General features: G+C 40.1%; 1 protein-coding gene across 1 annotated transcript; it reads left to right on the forward strand.

The window, feature by feature from the left end:
* Positions 1–4,821: 4,821 nt before the first annotated feature.
* LOC143558909 (kinesin-like protein KIN-UA) lies at positions 4,822–23,456 on the forward strand. The gene is made up of 17 exons (XM_077047647.1): positions 4,822–5,002; positions 18,904–19,004; positions 19,101–19,223; positions 19,322–19,726; positions 19,815–19,959; positions 20,051–20,200; positions 20,282–20,370; positions 20,445–20,648; positions 20,715–20,933; positions 21,013–21,144; positions 21,228–21,369; positions 21,448–21,540; positions 22,382–22,507; positions 22,592–22,717; positions 22,802–22,945; positions 23,024–23,152; positions 23,244–23,456. Exons 1-17 carry the CDS (start codon positions 4,822–4,824, stop codon positions 23,405–23,407), a joined length of 2,673 nt encoding a protein of 890 aa, XP_076903762.1. The 3' UTR covers positions 23,408–23,456.
* The last annotated feature ends 4,404 nt before the right edge of the window (positions 23,457–27,860 follow it).

The raw sequence follows: 27,860 nt of genomic DNA on the forward strand, positions 1-27,860 counted from the left end.
GCTTCCCTTCCCCATTACATGTCCTCAAGAAAACCCACTTTCTCCGGTCATGTTTCAAGGGCAAACCTTCCCTGCTGTGCATGTGCACTTCCTCCTTCCCCACGTGTTTTAGTTAATCATTTACTTTCCGAACAACAAATGATTATTCTTGAAACAAAAACAAGAAGAAATAAACAATACAAACAACAACTGTTATTAATATCAATCGTCAGAAAAACAGCTGAAAGCAGAAAAGCCGTATCACAATTTAGAAACACAAACATGCGAACACAGGTTATTGTTAGAGCTTTATAAACCTTGTTAGTTATTATTACGATTTCCATATAGATAATAACATGAATCCAAATTATTTGTTTGCCATGCCCCTCCTTTACAACTTAATAAGTAGTTAAGAAAAATGCATCCTCATGTGATCAAGCTCATCAAAGTAGGTAATAGACATAATAGACAGGATCATTGTGAATGAATGAAAATATGGGTGCTTAGTTGGTCAATAAAATGAAACCAGCGATTACACAAGGGATTTCATTCCCTCCAAACACATAAAAACTATTCCTTTACGCCTCCTATTTTCACCCCCATTTCATTTCCTATTTCAACCTACTTTTTTGATAGCACCGCTTGACCACACCACCACCATCGTTGTCGCTGCCACTACCACTACTGTCACACTTGATTACCGCCCTCGTGACCACAACCACCACATAAAATAATGATTCATTCCATTTCATATAGTAACTAAACAAGATAATGAATTAGTAAAGATTCATTTCATTCTCTCGTTCATTTCATTATCCCGCATCAAACCGACCCTTAAAAATTAGAGTGGGCAACCGCATCTCTACTATTGGGTTGCACCTTTTTTTTATATTATATTTGAATTTTGATTGCGAAAAGTTAGAGATGGCACAAATTCAATACTTTCTCATATAATACATCCGAAGTTTTTATTTTCTCTTAATCATACCATTTATTGATAGAGGAATTGATATATGTAACTCATGTAAGCATCCTTGTAATACCCATGTACATAATAAAACTAGATATTACAAGGAATTATTAAAAATCTAGATATTATTATAAAACTAGCTTTTCTAAGTAGGAAAGAAAAAAGGTTAGTCATAATCGATAACGATGTCCCGTCTCATTATTAGCACATCATGACTATCTTAAGGAGTCATCTTAACACATGGTTTTGGAGTTGATATGATTATTTATACTTGTTAGTATTGATGTATACATGTTTCTGTATATACGTATAAACCATATGTTTGTTTTAAGTACATCAAGATACGTTTAGATCATATGTATTTAAATACAACAACCAACATATGTCATTTCTTTTTTGTTCAAAATGTTCAATCATTTATATTTTAGATTAATTTAAAGAAATCACAAGTTGAACTTAAAGTTTATAGCACTATTAATAACCAGTCAAAAACAAATTACTGATGTCATGAAATAAGATATTACGGCATAGCATGAGACCATGAGTTTAATTTAAAGTTTATAAAACATGAAAGTGGGGTGCTCCTTTTAAAAAGAATATTAAAGCCTTTTGATTAATTAATATTAAATATGATTTGTTTGATATCCTTTTTGTCATGTTTCATTTCTGTAGGCCATTCTTGACATAATAGCCATCATAACATAAGTCCTTTATTCATTTTAAAAACATTAAGGCCGAGGGGTGTGGGGGGTGCGAGAGGGAGCGCGAGTGGGGGCTCCAGCCAATAATATTGTGACGTGTGGCAGAGAGAGAAACTTGATAAGATGGGTGTTGGAGCCCCCGCTCGCGCCCCTGGCCCTGGTGTGGAGGGGCGCGAGAGGGGGCGCGTGCGGTTTTTTTTTACATTCCCAACGGCTCCGGAGAGGGTTCCTCAAATCCCCCAAAATCAGCACACACCCAAACAACCAACAAACGTTCCTCAAATCCCAAAACCCTAAACCTCGTATTTCACAAACCCACTGTCTTATTTCATATTTCAACCCATTAATGGACCATCGAAGAAACACCCACATGATGCAATTTCCGACCCACCAGAACTACGCCGGAAACGGCGTTCCATTCCCGTCTTTTCCGCCGGAGTTTAGTTCCGACGGCCCGTATTTATCGGAAAACAACCATCTCCTTTTTCCGGTCAAATCGGTTCTTTCTCCGGCTCCGGAGAGGGTTTTGGTCACCCGATGAACAGCCCTAGAATAATGCAGTCTGATTTGGGCGTTCAACGGTGGTCCGACGAGATTGAAGCTCGCCGGCGGCACTGTTCTTTAGGGTTTGAAGACGTCTTTGACTTTGGCCGATAGTCTCGCCGGCGGCACTGTATTTTTAACAAAATTTTTTTTTTTTTTAATCAATTATGAGCCCAACGGCTATATTTAACATTCCCAAGCTCCCTTCAGGCGTATTCCCAGCCGCGAGGCCTCTTGCGCCCGCCTTGAAAGCCGTGCTCGCGCCCCTCTCGCGCCTCGGTGGTGTGGTGCTCGCGCCCCGGGGCGCGAGCGGATGGGCTCACGCGCCCAGGCTAGCGCTCCACACCCCTCAGCCTAACTATTATCCTTATCCACTACAAGGTTTTAAAAACACTGATTCTATCAAAGTGACGTAACTAAATTCTTGAACATAAGTTTAATAGATTTTTTCATATTTTTTAGACTATTTTACCTATAAAAAATTGAATGATAAACTATATTATATAATACATTCAAGGGGCACAACGGTAATTTCACATGTACAAACGTCCACCATGTCACTCTTCTTGGGTCATTACAGAACACAAATCTGGTAATTGTACTGCAGTGTTTCTAAGTGGTTGTGGGCCTGTGGCCCATTGAGTCCCTTAAGATGTAGCATTAGCTCATTTTGAACACCAAGGTTCTAAAAACTATAGTTCACCCCCTAACTTTATTAATGTTCGGCTTACTACATGAGAATTCTACACTCCGGCAACCAAAAACAAATTTATGAGCTAGTTGTAGGTATAGTGGACAGTATTGGTTGGTATAAGTAAGCGAATAGCACTAAAGGCGTTAGATCCACTCTATGTCGTTCATGACGACGGGACAAGTCTTATGTGAAACGTTGAGTTTCTAAGTGTGTTTTTTAGGCGAATCGCACATCTTATAGGATTGTGGGACCACCTACTAAAGCATATATTAGACTTCTAACAACTACTAACATGTTTGGTCATATAACGAATATTATTAAAATCTAAATTCAAAACAAAAATAATTGAATACAACGAATATAACTAAAATCTAAATTAAAAACAGAAATAGAAGAAAATTACAAATATTGATCTAAGACCGAATACCGCTACATATTTTTTTACTAAAATAAAATGTTGAATCTAATTCAAGAAAAAGCTCTCTCTTATTCACACACACTTCAATTCTAAAGGTTGTATACAAGGCTACAAGCAATGCAAATCGATAGTGGATGATAACTTTTTATCCTCCAGAGTCTAGACATGTAATAATATTTTGACAACTAATAAACGTTTGACACGTTTTCCAAAGTACAATAGGCTTGGAATCTAGTGATCTAAATAAACCATACACCAATTGATCAAATTTTAGCGATTCAAAAAGTGGTAGCGGCGCAATTTGTTGCCCGCTTGCCTTCTGTTTCGATGTAACATATTAAAATTTGAATAAAACAGCTAAATCTTTTATATCTGATTGGAATATATAATTTTAGCCCCTTCTTGGCTCTCCTTAAGTAAGATAATAATAAGATAATGGGTTCGAATATTGTTTATAATATAACAATATCATTCAAAAGCCAAGGATTTTACCAATAGAGACGTAAACAAGATGAGTTGCTCACGAGATACTCGAAATTGACTCGTGAAAAAAACTCGATTGAGCTGAGCTCAAACCCGAGCTCGAGCCTAAAAGTAAGCTCGCTTGATAAACAAGTCCGAGCTCCGGCTTCATCTATCGAGCTCAAGTCGGCCTGCGAGCCTATAGGAGTCTGTCATTTTCATGAAATTTATAATATATATATATATATTATATTTAAAATTATAATTGAAATAAATATATATATAAATAGTTATTAATATATAAAAAATAATTAATAAATGATAATTGAGCCGAGCCAAAACCGAGTTCAAGCTTGGAAAACTACTCACCAGTCGAGCTAGAGCTTTAGAAATAGAGATCGGAACGAGTCGAGCCCGAACTCGAAGTTTAGAAATAGAAATCTAAATGAGTCGACCTAGAGCTCTGTTGTAAGTTAAGCGAGCTAAGCTCGAGCCTAGTTGAACTTGAGCTTGACTCGGCTCCCTATTTACCACAGTAGGCTTCGAACAATAGGTTTTCCATGGATTTGGTGGCACACGTGACGTGGGTAATAGACGCCTATGACCCCCTCGTTTTCCGCTTCGTAAGGTGAACTTTCGTGATTTAATCCGGAAATTTTTATAACTATTGAGCCGGTCACCCATCACTGACTTCAATCACCCCTGTAATCTAACCCAAGCTTTACCACTAACCGGCATCTGGGTGGCCAAACGTTTGTTAAATCATTAGAAAATAAAATAAGAAGAAAAAGTGATGTAAATAATAAAACAATTAAACAGGAAGGACCTCATCTCAACATTCATTTTCTTCAACCCATTTACATAACAATACCGAAATTAAAGTGCAAGAAAGCAAGCCATGACGGACCCCACGTTACCCCACGAACATTGCTTCAAAATTCAACTCCCTCACACACCTTCACTGTGTGAACAACAACAACAACAACTACTGCTTTTACTTGACTTCATCCTCAACTCTAATTATTATTATTATTATTATTATTATTATTATAAAATGTCTACTAATTATAGTTACAAAAATGGAGGTGGAGTGAAGACGAAATCAGTTTCATCTTCTTCATCTTCTTATTCGTCCGGTTACAAATCTAAGCCGGCGGTTACGTCGAATCTCCGCCGTAACAGTACCGGTTCCAGTGCTAATTCTGCTGCCGGAGCTCATAAGGATGCTCCTGGAGGTTAGGTTTTGTTTTGTTATTGTATTTTGATGTGTGCGTGTGTGATCTGGTTACTGTGTGATTGCGTATATGTAATTGTGAAGAATTTGAATGGATTTGTGGTTGATGCGTAGAAATTGAGTAGAATTTTGAGAGTATGTTGACCTAATTAGTGAAATTGAAGAGGTATGCACCCGCCTTAATATCGAGCGGGGCGGGTCAACCCACAAGATATAGACAAGAGGCTTGAAATCAGGATGTCATGAAGACACAAAGCCAAAACCTATGCGCGTGGCGCATATCACATATACTCACGCATATCACATATGTTCATGCATCACATATGCTCACGCGTATCACATATGCTCATGCTTCATATATGCTCACGCATATCACATCTGCGTGTGGCGCGTATCACATATGCTCACGCATATCACATATGCTCACGCATATCACATATGCTCACGCATATCACATATGCTTGCACATATCACATCTGCGCATGAAACATCTGCGCGTGAGAATAAAGAGAAGACCTCGCGCATCCCCAGGATAGGCGCATATCACACATGCACATAATCAACCACGTCCTTATCCAAATCAGGATAAGGACAACCATGATTGTGCTCATCAGACAACCTTCCAGAAGGTATCCTTTAAGGAATAAAGAATATGCTGATGTTGACAGCTGCCAATGAAGGGTGGACAACTCAGCAAAACCCATGTGCTACCACGTGATTGCACATGGGTCAGGTGAAATACCTTGGTCAGAGAATAATCAATGAAAAAGCACCAGGTGTCCTAAGGACACGTGGCGCGAAGCAATAGGAGGAGGCCAAAAAGGCCCTGATTGGGTCTGAGCCCAATCATTGAAAACCCTAACACAATAAATACCACACCACCTCCACAAGGGGAGGTAAGCAAGAAAATACATTCTAAATCCTTACTCACTTTCAGATTATTATTATCTTCTCCTACAATATCTTATTCTCACACCGGAGGGTTACCCCAAAGAGGACCCCTCTGTCCCTTTCTGAGGGGTAAGTTCACGGTGCTGCTCGTTTTGTAGGTGGAAGAATTCATACTCCGGAAAACCATCGGTGATATAGCATACTCATACCCGAGGAAAGTTGATCGTCTACTAGTAAGTCGATCCACGTTTCTTCATTGGCGCCATCACCTGTTACAACGGCAACAAAACCACTATCTCATCAGTTCTCTCTGAAAATCTTCACCATGGTTTCCTGTGTTCGAAACAGCGATCAAGTTCTGGAGGATAATGAGCTTGAGGATGTTAATGAGGGACATCAGTTTCTGAGGGCGCCGCGTGAAACTGCGCGCACCACCAGTAACCATCCCTTCATCACAACACCTCATAGCCAGACTGAAACTCCTCCAGACGATCTCACGTTCCAAAATCTGACTTGTGCAAAACAAAAAGGACCAATGGGTCCGGAAGTTGAAACCAATGACCCTAAAGAATGGCTCATAAACGAACAACGGCGTTTAATGGACAAATACAATGAGCTGGTCAAACACAAAAAGTTAGCTGACTTAACACAAAGGCTCGCATTTGATAAACAAACCATTCAGGGAACAACAAAAAGGGCGCGCGCGCCGGAAGATGGTCACTCTGTTCACACCGAACACGCTGATGTTAGTGATGAAGAAGAGGTGCACAGCATGAGGAAGACGCGAGATACTCATGCAGGAGTGTCACAGCTCCGCGCGCACATGAACATAGCACCTGGAGCCAAAGCCGATATGGATCTATACACACCGTACAACCCACAAGCGAAAGGGCAAGTGGACGTAACCACACCATATAGGCCAGCCATCTTGGTGAAGCATTCAAAATTCACTGAGCGCATTGCGAAGGCTCTCATTCAACACAAAACCAAGATGCCAAGTGGTCTAGGCAAGTACGATGGTACAACAGATCCAGATGATTTCTTACAAGGTTTTTACAACACTGGAAACCTAGAAAGCTGGACGATGCCAACATGGTGTCACATGTTTGCTTGCTGCCTCACGGGCGCAGCGCGTGTCTGGTTCGAAAGCTTGCCGACAAGACAAATCGATGGGTTCGAAGAGCTATTGGAGAAGTTCCAGGCTCACTTTGTACAGCAGCGCAGACACACGCGCGACCCCGATGACATCATGCACTGCATGCGCAGGAATGATGAAACCATTGAAGACTACATAACTCGTTTCAATCAGGAATCTCTTGCAATTGGAGGTATCACTGAACAACTCTTGCGCGTGGCCTTTATACAAGGTGCGCGCAATGATCAACTCCGCAGAGCTCTCGTGAGCAGAGATGGCATGCCAACCACTTGGGCTAAGCTTATGGAAGCATCGCGAGTCTTCGCGCGAAATGAAAAACAAATTGCCCAAGACAGAGCAAGAGATAGAGGGCATCAAACAGAAGCACCACGCAACAATGAAAGGAGGGGCAAACAAAACTCCGTATGGTCCAGGTTGCAACAAACCAGTTATTCTCCCGCAGAAAAGCAAGCGCAACCAAGTTCACCCCAGCCCCAAAAAGACATTCGTAATCGCGGAGAAGGTGACAAGAGGGAAGGCGGCAGAGAGCCTAACAGACCTCTACCAAGAATATGGACTCCCCTCACCAAAACGCCTTCGCAAGTGTTAAGCACAGAGAATGTCTAGTTTAAAAGCCCCAAGCCATTACTCCATAAGGGACCACCAAACAGTGGCAAGTATTGTGAGTTTCACAAGTCCACAGGGCACAACACCGATGCATGCCACCATTTGAAGGATGCGATTGAAAGAGATGTGAAATCAGGCAAGTTGGCTCACCTGGTGAAAAACCCAAGACCAGAGAATGAACAACCAGACGGAGCCTCAGCCAGTAAAAAATTCAAAAGAATCTGTGTAGCTGAAGGAGGAATGCAAGGGCAAAGTTCGAGGAAGAGAAGCGCCCAAGTCCAAGGGGATTGGCGCGAGCAACAAGTAATCTTCCCAAGAATCAGAGGAGGCCCGTCTATCAGCAGTCCTCTAGTCATCACTGCACACATCGCTCATTATGAGGTGTCAAAAGTCCTGGTGGACACCGGCAGTGAATCAGACATCATGTATGAGCAATGTTTCAGGAAGTTGGATCCAGCAGACCAAGCAAGGCTTGAAATTGTGAATGCACCAATCTCGGGTGTCTCAAACGAAATTATTCACCCCCTAGGTCAGATACAATTCGAACTAACTATGGGGGATGAGAAACACAAGCGAGCTGAAATTGTCAACTTCTTGGTCTTGCCCACCACTTCATGCCATAATATGATCTTGGGTAGAGGAACGATTGCCCAATTCAAGGCCATACCGTCACCAGCGCACGGCGCGTTGGGGTTCCCAACACCGACAGGAGTAACATTTGTATACCGAGATCATTTGTGCGCAGTAACAAGTATACCGCGAGAAGGGAGAATGAAGCTTCCAATGGCAAACAACGCGTCAGAGGAATGGATTCTCAACCCAAAATTCCCAGAGCAAACAATCACAATTGGAGCTACGATATCAGATGACACAAGGGTGAGAATGAAAAGATTGCTCACAACGTATATATCGGTCTTCGCGTGGCAACATTCTGATATGACTGGGGTTCCGCGAGACCTGGCTCAGCATTCTCTCAACACATTCAAGTCTGTAGAGCCAATTGCTCAAAAGAAAAGAGTCATGGGGGATGAGAAGGCAAGGGCCATGAATGAGCAAGTAGAAGATCTACTGCGCGCAAATATCATCCGCCCAATACGATACCAAACATGGGTAGCCAATCCTGTGATGGTAAAGAAGAGCAATGGGTCATGGAGAATGTGCATTGATTTCAAGGACCTCAACAAAGCGTGTCCAAAAGATTGTTACCCCCTCCCAAACATTGACGCGAAGGTGGACTCTGTGGCGCCATTTAAGCTCAAATGTTTCCTGGATGCCTATAAGGGCTATCACCAAATTCAAATGGCACCACAAGATGAGGACAAGACTGCCTTCAGAACTGACAAGGGTGTTTTCTGTTACACAAAAATGCCCTTTGGTTTGAAGAATGCAGGAGCCACTTACCAAAGACTCATGGATGCGGTTTTCAACGAGCAAATTGGAAGAAACTTAGAAGTCTACGTGGATGATTTGGTGATTAAAAGCAGGGAGGAAAAACAAATGCTCAAAGACATCGAAGAAACCCTTTGGCGCCTAAAGGAAGTAAACATGAAGCTCAACCCGAGCAAATGCACATTCGGCGTAGAAGAAGGGAAATTTCTCGGTGTAATGGTCACCAAGGATAGTTTCAAGGTGAACCCAGAGAAGGTGGAGGCTATCCTTGACATGCCCTCGCCATCCACCATGAAGGAAGTCCGAAAGTTGAATGGTAGATTGGTATCAATTAACAGGTTCCTAGCGAACCATGGAAGCAAATCCACCCCATTCGTTAACACATTGAGAAATTGCTTAAAGAAAAGCCAATTCAAGTGGACGCCTGAGGCCGAGCAAGCTTTCAGTGAGATAAAAGAATGTCTGATAAATCTGCCTGCGCTCACAGCTCCACTACCTGGCGAAACTCTAACGTTGTACCTGTCAGCAGGAGAGCGCGCCATTGGCTCAGTGTTGGTGGATCGCAAGGGAATCCAAACACCAATCTATTATGTAAGTCGGGTGCTGACAGATCCTGAGACGCGCTATACCATCATAGAAAAGTTAGTTTTATCACCAACACACGCGTCGCGCAAGCTTCATAGATATTTCAATGGTCATCCCATTGAAGTCCTGACTGATTACAACATCCAGCAAGTCTTGCGACGTCCCGCGCTCTCAGGAAGGCTGACAAAATGGGCGCTGGAATTAGGGGAGCACACGATCACCTACAAACCTCGTCCAGCAATCAAGGGACAAGTCTTAGCTGATTTCATTGCAGAAATCCCTGAAGGAAAAGTCGAAGAGGCTCAGCGCGAAGTAGACCCTCCGCAAGCCAATAATGAAGAAAATGTTTGGAGATTATTCACTGATGGAGCTTCAAACAACGAAGGGTCCGGCGCAGGCCTCAAACTGGTGGATCCAGAAAGTCACGAGTATACTTACGCAATCAGGTTGGATTTCAAGAGCACCAACAATGAAACTGAGTATGAAGCCCTGCTGGCTGGTCTGCGCATCGCGCACAAGTTCGGAGTTAAAAAGCTAGAGGCTCATGTCGATTCATACTTGGTAGCAGCACAGGTCAATGGCCTTTATGATGCCAAGGAGAACACTATGCCTCTGTATTTAGAGCAGGCGAAGAAACTCACCGAGCAATTTGACTTCTTCAGAATCATACATATTCCGCGCAGTGAAAACAAGTCTACCGACGCGCTGAGCAAGATGGCATCAACCAGCTTCGATCACTTTGGCAAAGATGTCAGGGTGGAAGTAATGAGCAACCCGTCGGTGGGAGCGAAGTCTGTCCTTGTAATTCATACAACGCCTTCATCATGGATAACTCCCTTAATGGAATTCTTGAAGGAGGGAAAGGTACCGGTCGATCGCGCACAGGCGAGGAAGATAAGACACAAGTCGCAGAACTACGAACTGCTTGATGGTACGTTATATCGACGCTCTTATCTTGGACCGCTCATGAAATGCCTGGATGCCGAGGAAGCAAGCTACGTGATCAGAGAGATACACGAAGGAATCTGTGGAATACATGCTGGCCCGCGCATGGTGGTTGCCAAGGCAATGAACGCAGGTTACTATTGGCCAGGCATGTACTTGGACGCGTTAAAAGAGATCCAAAAATGCAAAGCGTGTCAGAGCTATGCGCCAAACACCATGCGGCCAAAGAACAACTTGATTCCGGTGACCTCCGCATGGCCTTTCCACAAATGGGCAATCGATATTGTGGGTCCCTTACCACAAGCGCAAGGGCGGGTAAAGTTTTTGGTAGTGGCAGTAGACTATTTCACAAAATGGGTTGAAGCCAAGCCACTAGCAAAAATCACAGCCGAGGCAATGAAGCAATTTATTTGGAGCCACATCATATGCCGTTTTGGCCTGCCAATGGAAATTGTGAGCGACAATGGCAAACAATTCACTGACAGGAAGATATCCAGTTGGCTCAAGGAATTGCGCATCAACCAAGCATTCACTTCAGTATACCACCCTCAAGGGAATGGCCAAGTGGAGCGCGCGAACCAAAGCTTGCTGAATGGGCTGAAGAAAAGGTTGGAGGGAGAATCCCATGCATGGGTCGAGGAGTTACCTAATGTCCTGTGGGCGCACAGGACATTAAGCAAAACCAGCAATGGCGAATCCCCGTTCAGCCTAACCTATGGAACGGAGGCTATGATTCCAGCAGAGATTGGATGCCCATCCTATAGAGTGCTCATGATGAGTAAGACGGATAACGAGCGCGAAAGGAGGTTGGATCTCAACTTACTTGAAGGGCGCAGAGAGGCGGCTATCATCAGTGAAGCCAAATACAAGAAAAAACTAGAAAAATATTACAATCAGCGCGTGAAAGAATGCCACTTCAAGAAGAATGATTTTGTCCTTCGGAACAATGAAGCTAGTCGCGCAATACCCCCAGGAAAGATGTCTCCCAACTGGGAGGGACCTTATCAAGTCTCGGAAGAATTGGGAAAAGGCGCATACGCTTTAAAAGATTTGAATGGAAAGAAGATCCCGCGCACATGGAACGCAGCACAACTTAGAAAATGTTTCATGTAAAAGTTGTCAAGTTTGTAATCAAGGCCCTTTAAGCCATTATGAATAATGATGCGCGCTATTTTCTCTTAATGTGTGTTCTATTACCTTTTGCATACATGTTTCACACTTCCCTTTATTAATTTTGAGCAATATGACAACATTGTATTGACATCAAACTAAAAATAAAACGAAGTAAAACATACATGCGCGAGCTTCAAGCTTAAACGCGTTAACGAGTTTTAACTCTAAAACGTCAGGGCCTTAGCCCAATAATATGAGCCTTAGCTCAGGGCCTTAGCCCAATAATATGAGCCTTAGCTCAAATTACTCACAACATCCATCTTACATGCTGCGCAGCTAAACCATAAAAATACCTAAGCACAGCTAAGGCAAAGCACATGCCAAAACATAGTTGTTAAGGTCTCAGGTCGAGGTCGCGCATGGGATTGTAATGGATATCAGAGTAACACATACTGACACGTAAAGGCTAAAAAACTCATTCATAATTCCCTATAATAAATGCGCGATAACGTCGCGCAAAAGAGGAATAATGAAATGCCAAGGCACGTGTCAGCATATTCAGAATATTGCAAAATAACTTGAAATATGACAAGGATTAAGTAAAATAATTTCCTTACAACCTTGTTCAGGTTTCAATATGCAAGCATATCTTATATTCAACAAGCAAACACATGCAATATAAAGAGATGAATTGGGAATGCGCAAGATGCGAATAAGGGGAAAACAAAATTTCATTCAAAAACATAGAAGTTTACAAATTTACAAAATGATGAGATAAAAACTACAAACAAAAAAAAACATGAAGGGCTTTTCAAGTCTCTATATCAACATCAGCCTCTTCATCGCCCTCATCATTACCTCCTCCCTCAGCATCTGGCGCAGCCCGCTCCTCGTCATCTCCAAACTTACCATAATCAAGCTGTTCGTCTTGAATGGAGTCGTCTTCTATCACGATAGTGTCAGGAGTAGGTCCTTTGGCCACGCCAGAGCCGCTAGCAGAGGCAGCATTGCCCGCGCCATCATCGCTGCCACCAGTCCCTTCACATTCGTCAAGTAATTTCTTTAGCGCGCCAAGATCGGGCTGGTCAGCAAGCGCGGCTATCTGCAAGTCACAAGGAAAAGTATGAGTACAAAAGATTAGGAAAATAAGTCAAGGTAAACTCATTAAGGTTAAAATACCTGCTCAAGGATGGGAATCGGAGTATTCAAGTACTTCTCCCCCACCTCGGCCATGTCAGCGCAGACAACGTCGAGCTGATAAGGGTAGTCGGATGGATTCTTCTTCAGCATGCTATATTCATAGCCATCCTTAAACCCTTCAGCTCGACCCACCAAGCGCGACGCAGCATTGCAATCCATCACAAGGGTCTGAAACTCGTCTGAGTATTTCATCGCATAAGCGCAACGAGTCACACCCTGTGAAACTAGCCATTGACGATCCCGCGCGAGGGAAGAAACAGACGTCTCAAGAGCAGGAATCTGAGAGTTAACAACTCAACAGTTTCCTTGATTTGTTTTAGCTCTTCTCTGTCAGACGCTGCTGCCGCCAAGGCTTCATTCCTTTCTGCTCGCGCAGCATCGAGCTCTTCTCTCTCAGACGCTGCCGCCGCCAAGGCTTCATCCTTTTCTGCTCGCGCAGCGTCGAGCTCTTTCTTCAGGCGCGCAACCTCACTCTCTGATAAAGATTTGTCAATGTTAGCCTGCGCAAGAGTTTGATCACGCGCCTCTGCCTCCAACTCCAAGTCACGCGCCCGACGCGCGTACCTGGCCGCATCCGCTTCTGCCGCTTGCAGCTTCTCCCGCGCAGCCTGCAGCTCATGCCCGCGCTTCACAAAGGCAGCGTTGGCACTTGCTCGGTTCTCGCTAAGTTCTGCTTGGAGTTTCTCAGCTCTCTCTCGAGCGTCAGAAAGATTCCAAGCAGAAATCTTAGCCTCTTGCTTGGCCTCCACAAGGGCATCACGCACTTTTATATAATCATTGCGAAGCTCTTGGGAGGCAGCAAAGAACGCAGACCCAGCAAAAAGGTGGTCGTTGAGCAAGTCCACGCGAGCGCGGTCCTCCTGAAACCTCCTTTCAGCCGGAGGAACAGAGTGAGCCCAGAAGTCTTCACACACGCCCATGGATTGAAATGAGCTATCTTCAGTAATATTCCAGCTCGGGCGGTATATGTGATCGGCTTCCTGCAAACACAAAGCAACGCAAAAGAAACGTTTGTCATCTAAACACTAATCTGGAAGTCCGCACAGCGGAGCAAAACAAACTTATACCTTCGGAAAGCCGGTAGAAAAGTCAGCGCCAGCCCCACGAGAAGAAGGCTGCGCCACGAAATCTCGTGGCGCTACAGGGCTTGCGCGGCCACCATCGAAATCTTCAAAATTGACCTCCTCATCATCCTCTGTAACAGGTCTTTTCTCCTGCGACTTGGAAAAATCAAAAACAGTCTCACGAGGAGGGCTGCGCGCAGGAGGAGGTGAGGGAGGTCTTGACGCCGTTAGATCAGCGCGTAAAATAGTCTCCTGCTCCTTAGTAATCCCAATGAGAGGAGATTCAGTGCTTGTTGGAGCAGGAGCAGAACTAACGGCGCCGGCGCCAGCAGTGCCACCAGCAGCTTGTGTGCCAGCTATAATTCCTATGAAAAAACCAAAGAGAAATGATTCATGACTTGATCTAAAGGAAAAAAGTCAGAAAATCAAAGCGCAATAAATACCTTGGCGCACCGCCATCCGCGAATTGAGCATCGCCATGAAGTCCATTTTCCCCCTTTTCGAGGGTAAAACAGGGGACTTCAAAGCAACCTTCGGCGCAGCCTCGGTACCTTGCTGCGCCTGAGGTTGAGCCACCAAAGTCGCCGGCTCTACAAACATTTGAGTGAACAAAGCTTCATTAATAACTCTATCGGAATCACGCTCATAAAACCACAAAATATGAACAAAGTATACCTGTTGGAGAAGATGAAACAGCAGGCGCAGCGCCGCTTTCCTTGTCCGCCGCGCGAAGAGATGAGGTGGCAGCACCATACCTCGTGTGGACAGGAGGATTGCCCACACCTCGAGGCAAAGAAGACGAGGAAAACTTGGAGGTAAATCCCTTGGTTTTCTCAAGTCCCTTCGCTTGGGTAGGAGGATCCTGGGCAACAGGGGCATCATTTTTCTTCTGTTTTTTACTGGCCCCTGCGCCAGTTTTGCCTTTAGCTTTGCGCTTGAGTTGGGGCGCCTCAGCTTTTTCCTCCTTCACCTCCTCTTCCGCAAGCTCCAACTCATAGTTCTCGAGCGCATCTACAATACGTGCGACAGAAATGTTAACCAAATTTGGTATTCTAAAGGCATAAGCATAAGTACAAAGGCTTACCAGGCGCATCGCTGTCAAAGCAAAATTCTAAATCGACAGGGATGAACATATCATCGAAGCGATCGGGGAAAGCAACTTCCCCAGCACTCAGCGCGACAGAGCCGCCCTCCATATGCTCGTCATAGGCGGCATGGACGTATTCCTTGCTTACTGCATAAAACAAGACAAATGATATCAGCAAAGCGAATTATATTCGCGCAGAAATAATGCAATGAGCTAATAACTCACCTAAGCCATCAACTTGGACGACAGGCTCAGTCGCGCTGTCGGTCCACCTCTTGCTCATACCAACCCCCACCAGCGCCTCCTCGCAAATATTCTTGGCGGGGGATGGTTCAGCAGTTAACTTGTTAACTCATGTGCCCGTTGGGTTCTTAAGAACATTCTCATCCGCGGGCGCAGAAGTGATCGTGCGCATGGTCATGCGGATGGGAATCACACCAGCCTTAATATAAAAAAATTTCTCAGACCAGTCATGAAGGCTTTTGAAGGAAACAGTGCAACACTTAACCTTCTGACTGCGCGGTATGAATGAGAACCAAGAATCTTGGATTTTTGGCTTGTAAAAATATTGAAAGCGCCGAGGGGTGGGCTCCTCGCGCTGAGCTTTGCACATGAACTCAAAATGAGTCATGCGCACTAGTCCACAAGGATGGACTTGGGATATGTGAATCCCATAAAACTGAAGGAGCGCACCCATAAACCTTGTCATCGGGAGACGAAGGTTACAGTGAGTGAAAAAGTGAGAGTATAAAGAGATATAGCCGGAGGGCGGATCTGCCGCCGTTTGCCCGGCCGCCGAGAGCAGACAGCTGTACTCAGGGAGAAAACCCTGAGAGGCGACGAGATTGTCGAAGTCAGACTGTTTCAATTTGCAGGGAATCTCATCCCATCTCTTCATTGTTTTGTTCTTCCCCACCTCCTCCGACGAGGCCTCGGCAGCCCGTTTACCCTTGCCGGTCTTCTTCAAAGTGGACATAACTAATGATTTTACACGGCGTTTGCTGGGGGAAATTGTGGTGTCTGGGTTATCAGACATACAATTATGAATCAAACAGCGGTTACTTTAAGCACGGAAATCTGGAAGCAAAAGATAAAAGCTCTTAATCGGAATGAAAATTGAAGGAGAAAGAGCTCTGAAAATAACAATGAAGATGAAGAAAAAACCACTCAAAAGGCTTGCTTTTATAGGCCCAGGAGAGAGAAAGAAACAGGTACTGATCAGAGTTACGCTCACGCGCCCCCACTCGCAGGTGCAGGCCAACATGAGCGCGACACGTGTTCCTGACACTGTATGAGGAGACATGAAAGGCCACTGTAGCACCTCGAGCACACGAAAAGTCCGACACATAACGTCTCCATCTCTGACGCATGTCAGCACCAACCAACCACGTACATGGACGATTCATTTCAACCAAAAGGATAGAATTTCGCGCAACGCACATATGAGAAATAAAAAAGTAAAGACAAACCCTATTAAAAGAGCAAACTATTAAGTCTAATATCTATCTTACCTCGCTCGCGCGAGACAAGACACACATTAGACTGGGGGGGCTTGAAGAGGTATGCACCCGCCTTAACATCGAGCGGGGCGGGTCAACCCACAAGATATAGACAAGAGGCTTGAAATCAGGATGTCATGAAGACACAAAGCCAAAACCTATGCGCGTGGCGCATATCACATATGCTCACGCATATCACATATGTTCACGCATCACATATGCTCACGCATCATATATGCTCACGCATATCACATCTGCGCGTGGCGCATCTGCGTGTGGCGCGTATCACATATGCTCACGCATATTACATATGCTTGCGCATATCACATCTGCGCATGAAACATCTGCGCGTGAGAATAAAAAGAAGACCTCGCGCATCCCCAGGATAGGCGCTTATCACACATGCACATAATCAACCACGTCCTTATCCAAATCAGGATAAGGACAACCATGATTGTGCTCATCAGACAACCTTCCAGAAGGTATCCTTTAAGGAATAAAGAATATGCTGATGTTGACAGCTGCCAATGAAGGGTGGACAACTCAGCAAAACCCATGTGCTACCACGTGATTGCACATGGATCAGGTGAAATACCTTGGTCAGAGAATAATCAATGAAAAAGCACCAGGTGTCCTAAGGACACGTGGCGCGAAGCAATAGGAGGAGGCCAAAAAGGCCCTGATTGGGTCTGAGCCCAATCATTGGAAACCCTAACACTATAAATACCACGCCACCTCCACAAGGGGAGGTAAGCAAGAAAATACATTCTAAATCCTTACTCACTTTCAGATTATTATTATCTTCTCCTACAATATCTTATTCTCACACCGGAGGGTTACCCCAAAGAGGACCCCTCTGTCCCTTTCTGAGGGGTAAGTTCACGGTGCTGCTCGTTTTGTAGGTGGAAGAATTCATACTCCGGAAAACCATCGGTGATATAGCATACTCATACCCGAGGAAAGTTGATCGTCTACTAGTAAGTCGATCTACGTTTCTTCAGAAATTAACGATGATTTGTAGTTAATGAGTTGAAATTGTGTGGAATTTATAGAGTATGTTGACCTATTAGTGAAATTAATGATGATTTGTGGTTAATGAGTTGGAATTTTGAGGATATGTTGACTTAATTAGCTATTTGCTGTAACGGTACCGGTTCTAGTGGTAATTTTGCTACTGGAGCTCATAAGGATGCTCGTGGAGGTTAGGTTTTGTTTCGTAGTTGCAATTTGATATATACGTGTGTGATCTGGTTATTGTGTGATTACGTATCTATAATTGCGAAGAATTGCGATGGATTTAGGCTTGCGAGAGTTTTAACGATGATTTGTGGCTAATGAGTTGAAACTGTGTGGAATTTTGAGAGTATGTTGACCTAATTAGTAAAATTAGCTATGATTTGTGGTTACTGAGTTGGAATTTTGTGGACTTTGGAGAGTATGTTGACTTAGTTAGCAATTTGCTGTATGATCTGGTTATTGTGTGATACATGTTTATAATTGTGAAGAATTGTAATGGATTTAGGTTTGTGATGTCGTTTTAATGGAGACTTGTGGTTAACGAGTTGAAATTTTGTGGAATGTTGAGACTTGAGAATATGTTGATCTAATTAGCAATTTGCTGTATGTGTGATCTGGTTATTGTTATGCGTTTATCGTGTGGTTACGTATCTATATTTTGAAGAATTGTGATGGATTTAGATTTGTGCTATCGTTCTAATGATGATATGTGGTTATGAGTGATCTTTTTGAATTTTTAGAATATGTTGACTTAATTAGCAAAATTAACGATGATTTGTGGTTAAAGAGTTGGAATTTTGAGAATATGTTGAGATAATTAGCAAAATTAATGATTATATGTGGTTAATGAGTTGGAATTTTGATGATATGATGATTTGTGGTTATTGAGTTGGAATTGTGTAGAATTTTGATGACATGTTGTTATAATTAGAAAAATTAATGATGATTTTTGGCTAATGAGTTAAAACTGTGTAGGCTTTTGAGAATATGTTGAGCTGGTTAATGAGTTGGAATTTTGAGATTATGTTGACTTAATTAGCCATTTACACGTGTATGATCTGGTTATTGTTATGTGTTTATTCTATGGTTATGTATCTATAATTGTGAAGAATGGAATGGATTTAGGTTTGTGTTATCGTTTTAACGATGATTTTTGTGGTTAATTTGTAGAATTTTGGGGATATGTTGACCTGATTAGCAAAGTTAACGATGATTTGTGATTAATGAGTTGAATTTGTGTAGAATTTTGAGAATATGTTGACCTAATTAGCAAAATTGAGGGCTTCTGTTAATAATCGCGGAAATTGTTCGCATCTTGATAATTTTCTGATATTTGTTTTCACACATTAGTTTCTGGGAGAGTTAGAGTGGCTGTAAGATTGAGACCTAAAAACAGTGAGGAGCTCTCAACGGATGCTGATTTTGCTGATTGTGTGGAATTGCAACCAGAGGTAACCTAATTGCATGTTTTGAGCTTCTGTTAAACTGTTATTCTGCAATTAAGAAATTTATGAAATTCATTTTACATTCTTATTGTGTCATTTCAGCTTAAACGGTTGAAACTCAGAAAGAATAACTGGGATTCAGATACGTTTGAATTTGATGAAGTTCTTACTGAATTTGCATCACAAAAGCGTGTTTATGAAGTTGTAGCAAAGCCTGTAGTGGAGGTTTATAACTTTATCTTAAGCTCTTAACTTATAAACTAACAAAAAATGAATTATGAGAAAATGCAATTATGCAAATGTTTTCTGTTATTGTTGTGCAGAGTGTTCTAGAGGGATATAATGGAACAGTCATGGCATATGGTCAAACTGGTACCGGGAAAACGTACACACTTGGAAAACTTGGAGATGAAGATACTTCTGCACGTGGAATTATGGTTCGTGCAATGGAAGATATATTTGCTGAAGCAACTGAAACAGATTCTATATCTGTCTCATATATACAGCTATACATGGAGACAATACAGGATCTTCTTGAGCCAGCTAATGATAACTTAAGCATAGTGGAAGATCCAAAAAGTGGAGATATTACACTTCCAGGTACTAGCTTGATTGAGGTTAAAGACCAACAAAGTTTTGTTGAGCTGTTACGGTTAGGGGAAGCACATCGATTTGCCACAAACACCAAACTTAATACTGAATCTTCGCGTAGTCATGCAATTTTAATGGTGAAAATATTTATATTCTATCAATTAATATTCATTGTTCTGTATCAGGAAATGGTTGTTATTGACCAAAACTCCACTCTTGCTGCAGGTGCATGTTAAGAAGTCTGTGGGTGTATCAGGTGATAATGTTGGCAGCAAGTCTCATATGAATAGAACAATGAAGCCACCGGTTGTACGCAAAGGCAAGCTTATTGTTGTGGATCTTGCAGGCTCTGAGCGTATTGATAAGTCAGGTATCAAATCATAACTATCTGTATTTAATATCCATAAATATGTTGCAGTGGTTACTAACTATATAATATCCACTTTGGTGTTATTTTGCAGGTAGTGAAGGGCATACGCTAGAGGAAGCTAAATCGATAAATCTTTCTTTAAGCGCGCTTGGAAAATGTATAAACGCATTGGCGGAAAACAGTTCTCATGTTCCCGTTCGTGACTCCAAGCTTACAAGATTGCTTCGAGATTCATTTGGAGGTGAGATTTATCAACATTGACTTCATTTGATATACGCTTGACTTTCTTTTAATGTAAAAAACTTGTAAACATCGATTGCAGGCACTGCAAGAACTTCTCTTGTTATAACCATTGGTCCGTCTCCTCGTCATAGAGGAGAGACATCAAGTACCATAATGTTTGGACAAAGAGTAAGCTTAAACTTGTTAATATATATTTTGTAATGATTTTCGCCCAATTATTTACTAAATAACTGTTATGATAGGCTATGAAGGTGGAAAACATGCTGAAGATAAAGGAAGAGTTTGATTACAAAAGTTTGGCTAGAAAGCTTGATGTACAAGTGGAATCTCTCATTGCACAGCACGAACGACAACAAAAAGCGTATCAAGATGAGATTGAAAAAATCTCACTTGAAGCAAAAAAACAAATATCTCAAGCCGAAAAAAGTTTTGCAGATTCTTTGGAGGTAACTAATTATATGAATATAAATTATACCCTTCTTTCTTATCTTATTAATTGTTTATTTATGTAGAAGGAAAGATTGAAATATCAAAGAGACTGTATGGAGTCAATAAAGAAGCTCGAGGCACAACTGGCAGTAAATGAGCTTAAAGAAGAAAGCCTTAATAAACCTAATGAAGAACTCAATGAAGTTAAGAAGTTACTGCAGAATGAAATACGCTTAAGGAAAACTGCAGAAGAAGAGGTTAAAAATCTTCAAAATCAAGTAGCCCAATGGAAAAGATCAGAGGTACAGTTATTTTAAATGATGTAAATCCATTTTATTCTTTTATTATATGACTGTGGATAATATATTTCCGGTTTGCCAGGTGGCGGGAAATGCTGAAATTTTAAAGCTTCGGAAGATGCTGGAAGACGAGGTTCATCAGAGAGAGAAGCTTGAGGAGGAAATATCGGTGTTGCAAAATCAGCTGCTGCAGTTAAGCTTTGATGCCAATGAGGTATTTGATGTTGATAATGATGTATGTGCATATGCATAAGAATGAAGTATGATTTGTTAACGTGTATATCTTTTACTTGTTAGACAAGAAAACTGCTGGAGAGTGGTGATCGTAGTGTGGATATGACTGGAGATATGGGTTCCCTCATCTCTCCGGTCAGGCAGCCACAGATGAGATATTCAGGGGAGCAAGAAAAGGGATCCGTGGCCACATTATTTGAGCAAGGTGATTATTAAATTTTCTTTACGAAGGGTAATTAATGCGTGTGCATATCGGTTATCAATGAAATATATTTTGTGACAGTTGGGCTGCAAAAAATCTTATCATTACTGGAAGCGGAAGATCCCGATGTACGAATCCATGCTGTTAAAGTTATTGCAAATTTAGCAGCTGAAGGTATACTTTTGTTTAAAGCTATTCTCAAAATGATTGTGTTGCTAAATAATCAGATCAGTTAATTAACTATAAAAAATCATGGAAGATAGGGTCAGCATGCGCTCTACTGCTTCCAACTTTAATAATTAGATTATCATATTTTGAGTGTTTTGCGTTATTTAAGAAATTGATAGATGAAATGACCAAATACGTCGTATTTGGTGTTAAAAAACTGTTTTTCTTTGGTGAAACGGAATCAAAATTTTTCTTAAAACTAGGAGTGTAAAGTGTAAACAGGTAGAGCGGAACCGAGCTTGGTTCGAGCTTGGCTTGTTTCGATCTCTATTTCTAAAGCCGAAGCTCGGCTCGAGTACTTTTTCAAGCTTGATCTCTGGTCACGTTATTATTTTTCACTTAGTTTATATACATTTGTAATTATTTCATGTATATTAAATAATTATAACTTTTATATATTATAACAATAATATGTTATTTAACTATTTTTAACACAATTTTATATGTAATAATAATTATAATAAAACTTATATTTGATATAATAAACTTATATACATAATAGGCTCGTTTAGACTCATGAGACAACTCAAGCTTGGGCTCGTTTATTGAACAAGCTTATCTTTAGGCTCGAGCTCGGCTTGGGTTGAGCTTTTAGCAAATCAATCTTGAGTAGCTCATGAGCGGTTTGGCTCGTTTACACCCCTACTTAAAACACAGGTAAATTAGTAACTTTAGTCCACCCTTGATTTCATTATATAACCATAAACATAATTAGATAAAAAGAAGCGTTATATGTTTTTATCAAGTACTCAAAACACTGACTATTAAATCTGTTATTTTTGAGCAGCAAACAACCAGGAAAAGATTGTAGAAGCCGGTGGTCTTGCATCCTTGTTAGACCTTCTTTCAAGCTCTGATGACGAAAACATCCACAGAGTCGCTGCGGGCGCAATTGCAAACCTAGCAATGAATGGTAATCTTTTCTTTTCTTAATAATATTTTATGTTACAACTTAACTTATATATCTCATAAGTTCAATAATGAATCACATTTGCAGAAGCCAACCAAGAGCTTATTATGTCACAAGGGGGTATTAGTTTGCTAGCAATGACCGCGCAAAATGCTGACGATCCTCAAACTCTTCGTATGGTGGCTGGGGCCATTGCTAACCTTTGCGGCAATGGTAATTACAAACTTTATAATATAAATTTATGTAACAAACCAATTATTTCCTTTCCAAAATACTAATGTTTTTGTTAAAATTCAGATAAATTGCAGCTAGTGTTACGAGCGGAAGGTGGTATTAAGGCCTTGTTAAGTATGGTGAGATGTAAGCATCCCGATGTTCTCGCTCAAGTCGCGCGTGGGATTGCTAATTTTGCTAAATGTGAGTCGAGAGCTTCCACTCAAGGTATTTTCTTGCCATGTCAGCAAGTTTTAATCTAGACCACATACTTATAAGGTTAAATCGGTCTTTTTCATATTAAAGGTATTAAAAGCGGGAAGTCTCTTCTTATCGAGGACGGTGCACTTGCGTGGATTGTGAAAAACGCTAGCAACGAAGCTTCACCGATTAGGCGGCATATCGAGCTTGCTCTTTGCCACCTGGCACAGCATGGTATATCTATAGTTTATTAGTAACTTAAAAGTTAAAGCAATCACATTTCATTTTACTTGATTCTTACTATATTTATGTTTTGGAATTTTAGAAGTGAATGCTAAAGATATGATATCCGGTGGTGCGTTATGGGAGCTTGTTCGGATATCACGGGATTGTTCACGAGAGGACATTAGGATTCTTGCACGGCGTACATTATCTTCCAGTCCTAGTTTTCAGGTTGAGTTAAAACGGTTAAGATTAAACTCTGGTTAAGACGAGACAGAGAAACGCCCGGTTAATATTATTTGGAAACTAATTTTGTGATTTTTTGTCGTTGGATTGTTGTGGCGAGAATAGAAGGTTTTCGGTTTGGTTGTAGCTAAGGTTTTCTTGTTTTTGTAAGTTGTAATTAAGTGAGTTATATGATGGAAGCTTGAATGTATCAACTCCTAACTGTTACAAACTTAGACTGATATTGTTTAAGATAATTGAGTGGAGTCGGTAGCTCTGAAGGATCGGTTCGTTACTGGAGCTTTGAGTTTCAAGCTTAAAGATTCGTGTTTTAGTCGAGTTGATATGTTTATCAAATGCCGTCTTAATTAACCAAAGAAAAGTGTCAGCTTAATTTCTTTTATTATGTCTTTAACATATGTAATATTTTGTTGGTTAAAAGATCAATGTTTATATACATTTATTTTGAAGTAAACTTAAAACAGTGTTAAATAGATAATGAAGTGTTATTTTGAGAACTTTTTAGCTCTTTATATGAAGATGGATGATTGTATTTACCAGGTACTAGTTGATTTGTTTACCATGTGTAAATGGTGGGTTGATTTGTTCGGGTTAACATGTTAAACTTCAACCCAAACCCGATGAATATCTAATGGGCGGGTAGAAAAGTTTAGTGTTGTGCTGGCTCTCCTTAATCATTGTGCGTTTAGGTTAATCCTTACAGTTTTTGTTAAGTTGAAACAACCATTCACTCCTCAAGTGAAACATATGATGTTCATTTAATCGTCGTTATTTATCTTTCATTCCAAATTAATAAACAGCACTTTTATATATTTAGCTCAAGATAGAAGGCGCGAATGTCAATAATTAGATGGTTGATAGTTGGAACTAATGCACAAAGTTTTTGGAAAATCAGAGGTGATAAATTATACATTTCAATTTCGAAAACTAATACTACAGAAAATTATATAGAAAATCAACAAATAAAATTTCAACACTATATAAATAACCTCTTTTATATCTAAATATAAACTTTTTTAAAAACTAACATGTTAACCCACTTATTAAAAGAGTCTTGTTCGTGTTATCCCATTTATTAAACATACATGTTGTGTGTTCATACTCACCTTTTTAGGAAACAAGTAATGTTGGCTAACCAAAACCTTTTCCCGTGTCGTATTTGAATTGCCTCAACAATTAACACCTAATATAAACAAGGGTTCTGGTATATGTACACCCTGAAAAGGGTCTTCTTTTTTTTTTTTTTTTAACCGAATGCATCTTTTCATTTGTCAAATCAGTCATTCTATATGGTATACATGCGTACATATGGATGTGTACAAATTTGGTATACCGACATATAGTGTCAAACTTAAGACCCAAAACACAGAAAGTCATGGACCATGTATACATTTGTCCCCCATGAGTTTCATACTCACTTAAAATATTATGAATTGAAAATAAAATTAAAAAAATAATTTAATTAATATATTGTTGTTGTTAGTAGGATAATATAAAAAAATGGTCATGCCTCCAACTGACTTAAAACATAAACTACACATAATATAATAAATACATATATTTGGCATTTTAGCATACTCAACGACTAAAACTTCTTTCATACATAAAAGTAAGTAGTATTTTCCAAATCATATTATACACAATAAACAGATAGTCAGATAATATTATATTGCTTAGAGGTATCCGAATACATGAAAACAAAGAAAAAAAAATTATATTGATTTTGCACTTCGTCATGAAAATTGAGGGGTATCTCGAACACCCCCTCAACCCCCTTAAATCCGCCCCGGGTTGATATTATTTATAGTCTTTTACCCTAACGCTGATCTATATATCAGGGAATTTTGTATTACAAAACTGTTTCGTATAATTAACATATGTTTCGCTAAATTATTATGTTCCGAATAAGGATAGAGATTGTTAACTTGTCAAAAGACTAGCTAGGACATCTGAAAATCAACAGCATATTTAATGTAATATTGTTGACATGGTACAAACATTAAGAAGAAAGATACTTGCAAGTATTTTAAGTGTTTTCTTATGTTAAGGAAGTATAGTATATCTAAAGGAATGCAAGTGTTTATAACATGGAAACATGATTTATAGGTGGTTATCATTAGGATATGATGTATCTTGGATGACAAAAAAGTGCAATATGAGATCGACCAAAACCTATGGCTAACACATAAGTCATCCGTCAATTGTGCTCTCGTATATGTATATGTCGAAATAACCACAAGAAAGACATTGCTAACACATAAGGCATCATGATACTCGTTGAAAAAGATCTGAGACAACACAATCCTCCTAATACTGGCACTAAATTGCATATATATCTAACCTTTTATGCAAGCATCATCAATACTCGCAACAGTGGCCTTGCAACATTCGTTGTCTTGTCTTTTGATAAGTATAAGTTAACAACGTTTCATATCGCTCACAAATGTAGTTGGTCTATGCATCACTAACCAACCAAAAGCAATGATAGATCTTATGGTTCTAATTAAGACCTTCAAAACATCATCATTAGTATCTAAAAATAAAATAAAATAAAATAAAAAGCCCTTGTATACTTCATTTTCTCTCTTCTCACCCCTCGAACTTTAATTGATACTCGTTATAGAATAAAATTGTCTATAAACACTAACGTTGAAGTATTGTGTTATCATTTATGTATGCATCTACTATATATAGATGCATGGAGAAAATGAGTATTATGTTGCTGCACTCGCATATATGTTGAATCAAGTCATCAACATAAGCAAACCGCTACCGAAGGGGCATGCAAAGAGGATATGCGAGCGAAAAGCTCATACACGATGCCAGTTAACATAACCAAATCTACCATCCCAACAAAATTAGATTCACACTAACATTTTATGTATTTCATTACTATCAGAGTAAGAGTAAAGTTAAGTTTTATAAATGTATATAAATATATATGTATTATTTTTTTCATAAATTTACTAGGAGATAAACATAAGCCGACAGTAAATGAGGTGTCTCCTTAAAGCATAACAAAGGGTGTGTGCTTGCTTCAGTTCGAAGCATCTAACTGACTTCTCATTCAAATGAACAACAAGTGCATTCAAAGTACGTACAACTGCTAATGCACCTTACACAACTCATGTCTCATATGATCATGCAAGCTGTGTTTTGGGGAATGACATATTCAGTTGTCTGTGTTGCATGTACGCATCATCAAAGAGACTATAATTGTGTCTTTTATACGTCATCGAGAAGAAATTTGCAGTTTCAAAATCTTCATACGTTTTCTAGGATTCTTGTACAAAAAATAATATATCGTTTTAACTCATTTGTGTGTTGCCGTATTGGATATAGATATAGATATAAATGCGTCTAATGTTTTTATTAATTTGGAATCACTATTTTATAGTTAGTTAATTTAAAAGTGATTAGTTCACGGCTAAATATTAGCAGAAAATTAATCTCAAAACAGTATTTCTAAAAACAGGCCGTCTCAAGCTCTAATTTGGAGGCTAAAGCGTATAATAATATTTGGGACCTGTTTCAAAAGAAAAAATATTTTGAAAGTGTGACCACCATGTCATCTATGCATGTTGCAAAGTATCACAAAATATATCGTCAAACAATCTCAAGTAAAACTAAATGCTATGGATACACATCTTCGCTCAAATGATATGAACAATATTAACACAATTAGTGAGATATTAACCTAGAGTAAATGCCATACCAAAATTTGTAACTTTTAATGTTATACCATTAAGAAGCTACGCTACATCTGAACCGTTCAGGGGTAGAATGTGCTTGATTCACTTAATTAAAAGACATCTCTTAATTGTTAGTGAAGCCGCTAATTAACGGGTAAGTTTTATAATCATGTTGAACGATTCAGAGACTACATCTTCATGATTCAGCACAAGATTGTCAAACAGGCCCTAATAAATCTATTATATATGTTTGTTCTTCATACACACTATTATAAGTAAATACACGATTGTTGGTTTAAATGAGCAAATGTATAACACTAAGTATACTTCCCTATTTTCTCAAAAAAAAAAAAAGGAAAAAAAAGGTAGTTCACAAATTTTTATTAAGCTAGCTTCATAACTTAAATATATCATATATGTGCAAGTAATGACTTAAAAAAATAAAGAACCCAAGTTTACTTAAAGACTCAAAAGAAAAAAAGCTTAAGTTTATCCAAAACTAATTAGAAACTTGGCAGAGTAGAGAAGTATTAGGTTCTATTCACTTTCATCGTTCAACAAAATCAAACTCATGATTAATAATTTATGTGAAAATATTAATCAACCTCATGATTATTGATTAATTACCACATAAACAACAATTTACATAGCTGTTTCAATCCAACTTTATATTATTCCATAAGTTATTAACCGCCAATAATAATATCAAACTCTCACAACAATTAACAAAGTTTCTATCTAATTAACTAATACATTAAGAAGCAAAAGAGTTGACACAAATT

The sequence above is a fragment of the Bidens hawaiensis genome, unplaced genomic scaffold (assembly GCF_021521415.1).
Source record: "Bidens hawaiensis isolate Kalapana, Puna unplaced genomic scaffold, B.hawaiensis_p1.1 tig00019670_1, whole genome shotgun sequence".
NCBI lineage: Eukaryota > Viridiplantae > Streptophyta > Magnoliopsida > Asterales > Asteraceae > Bidens > Bidens hawaiensis.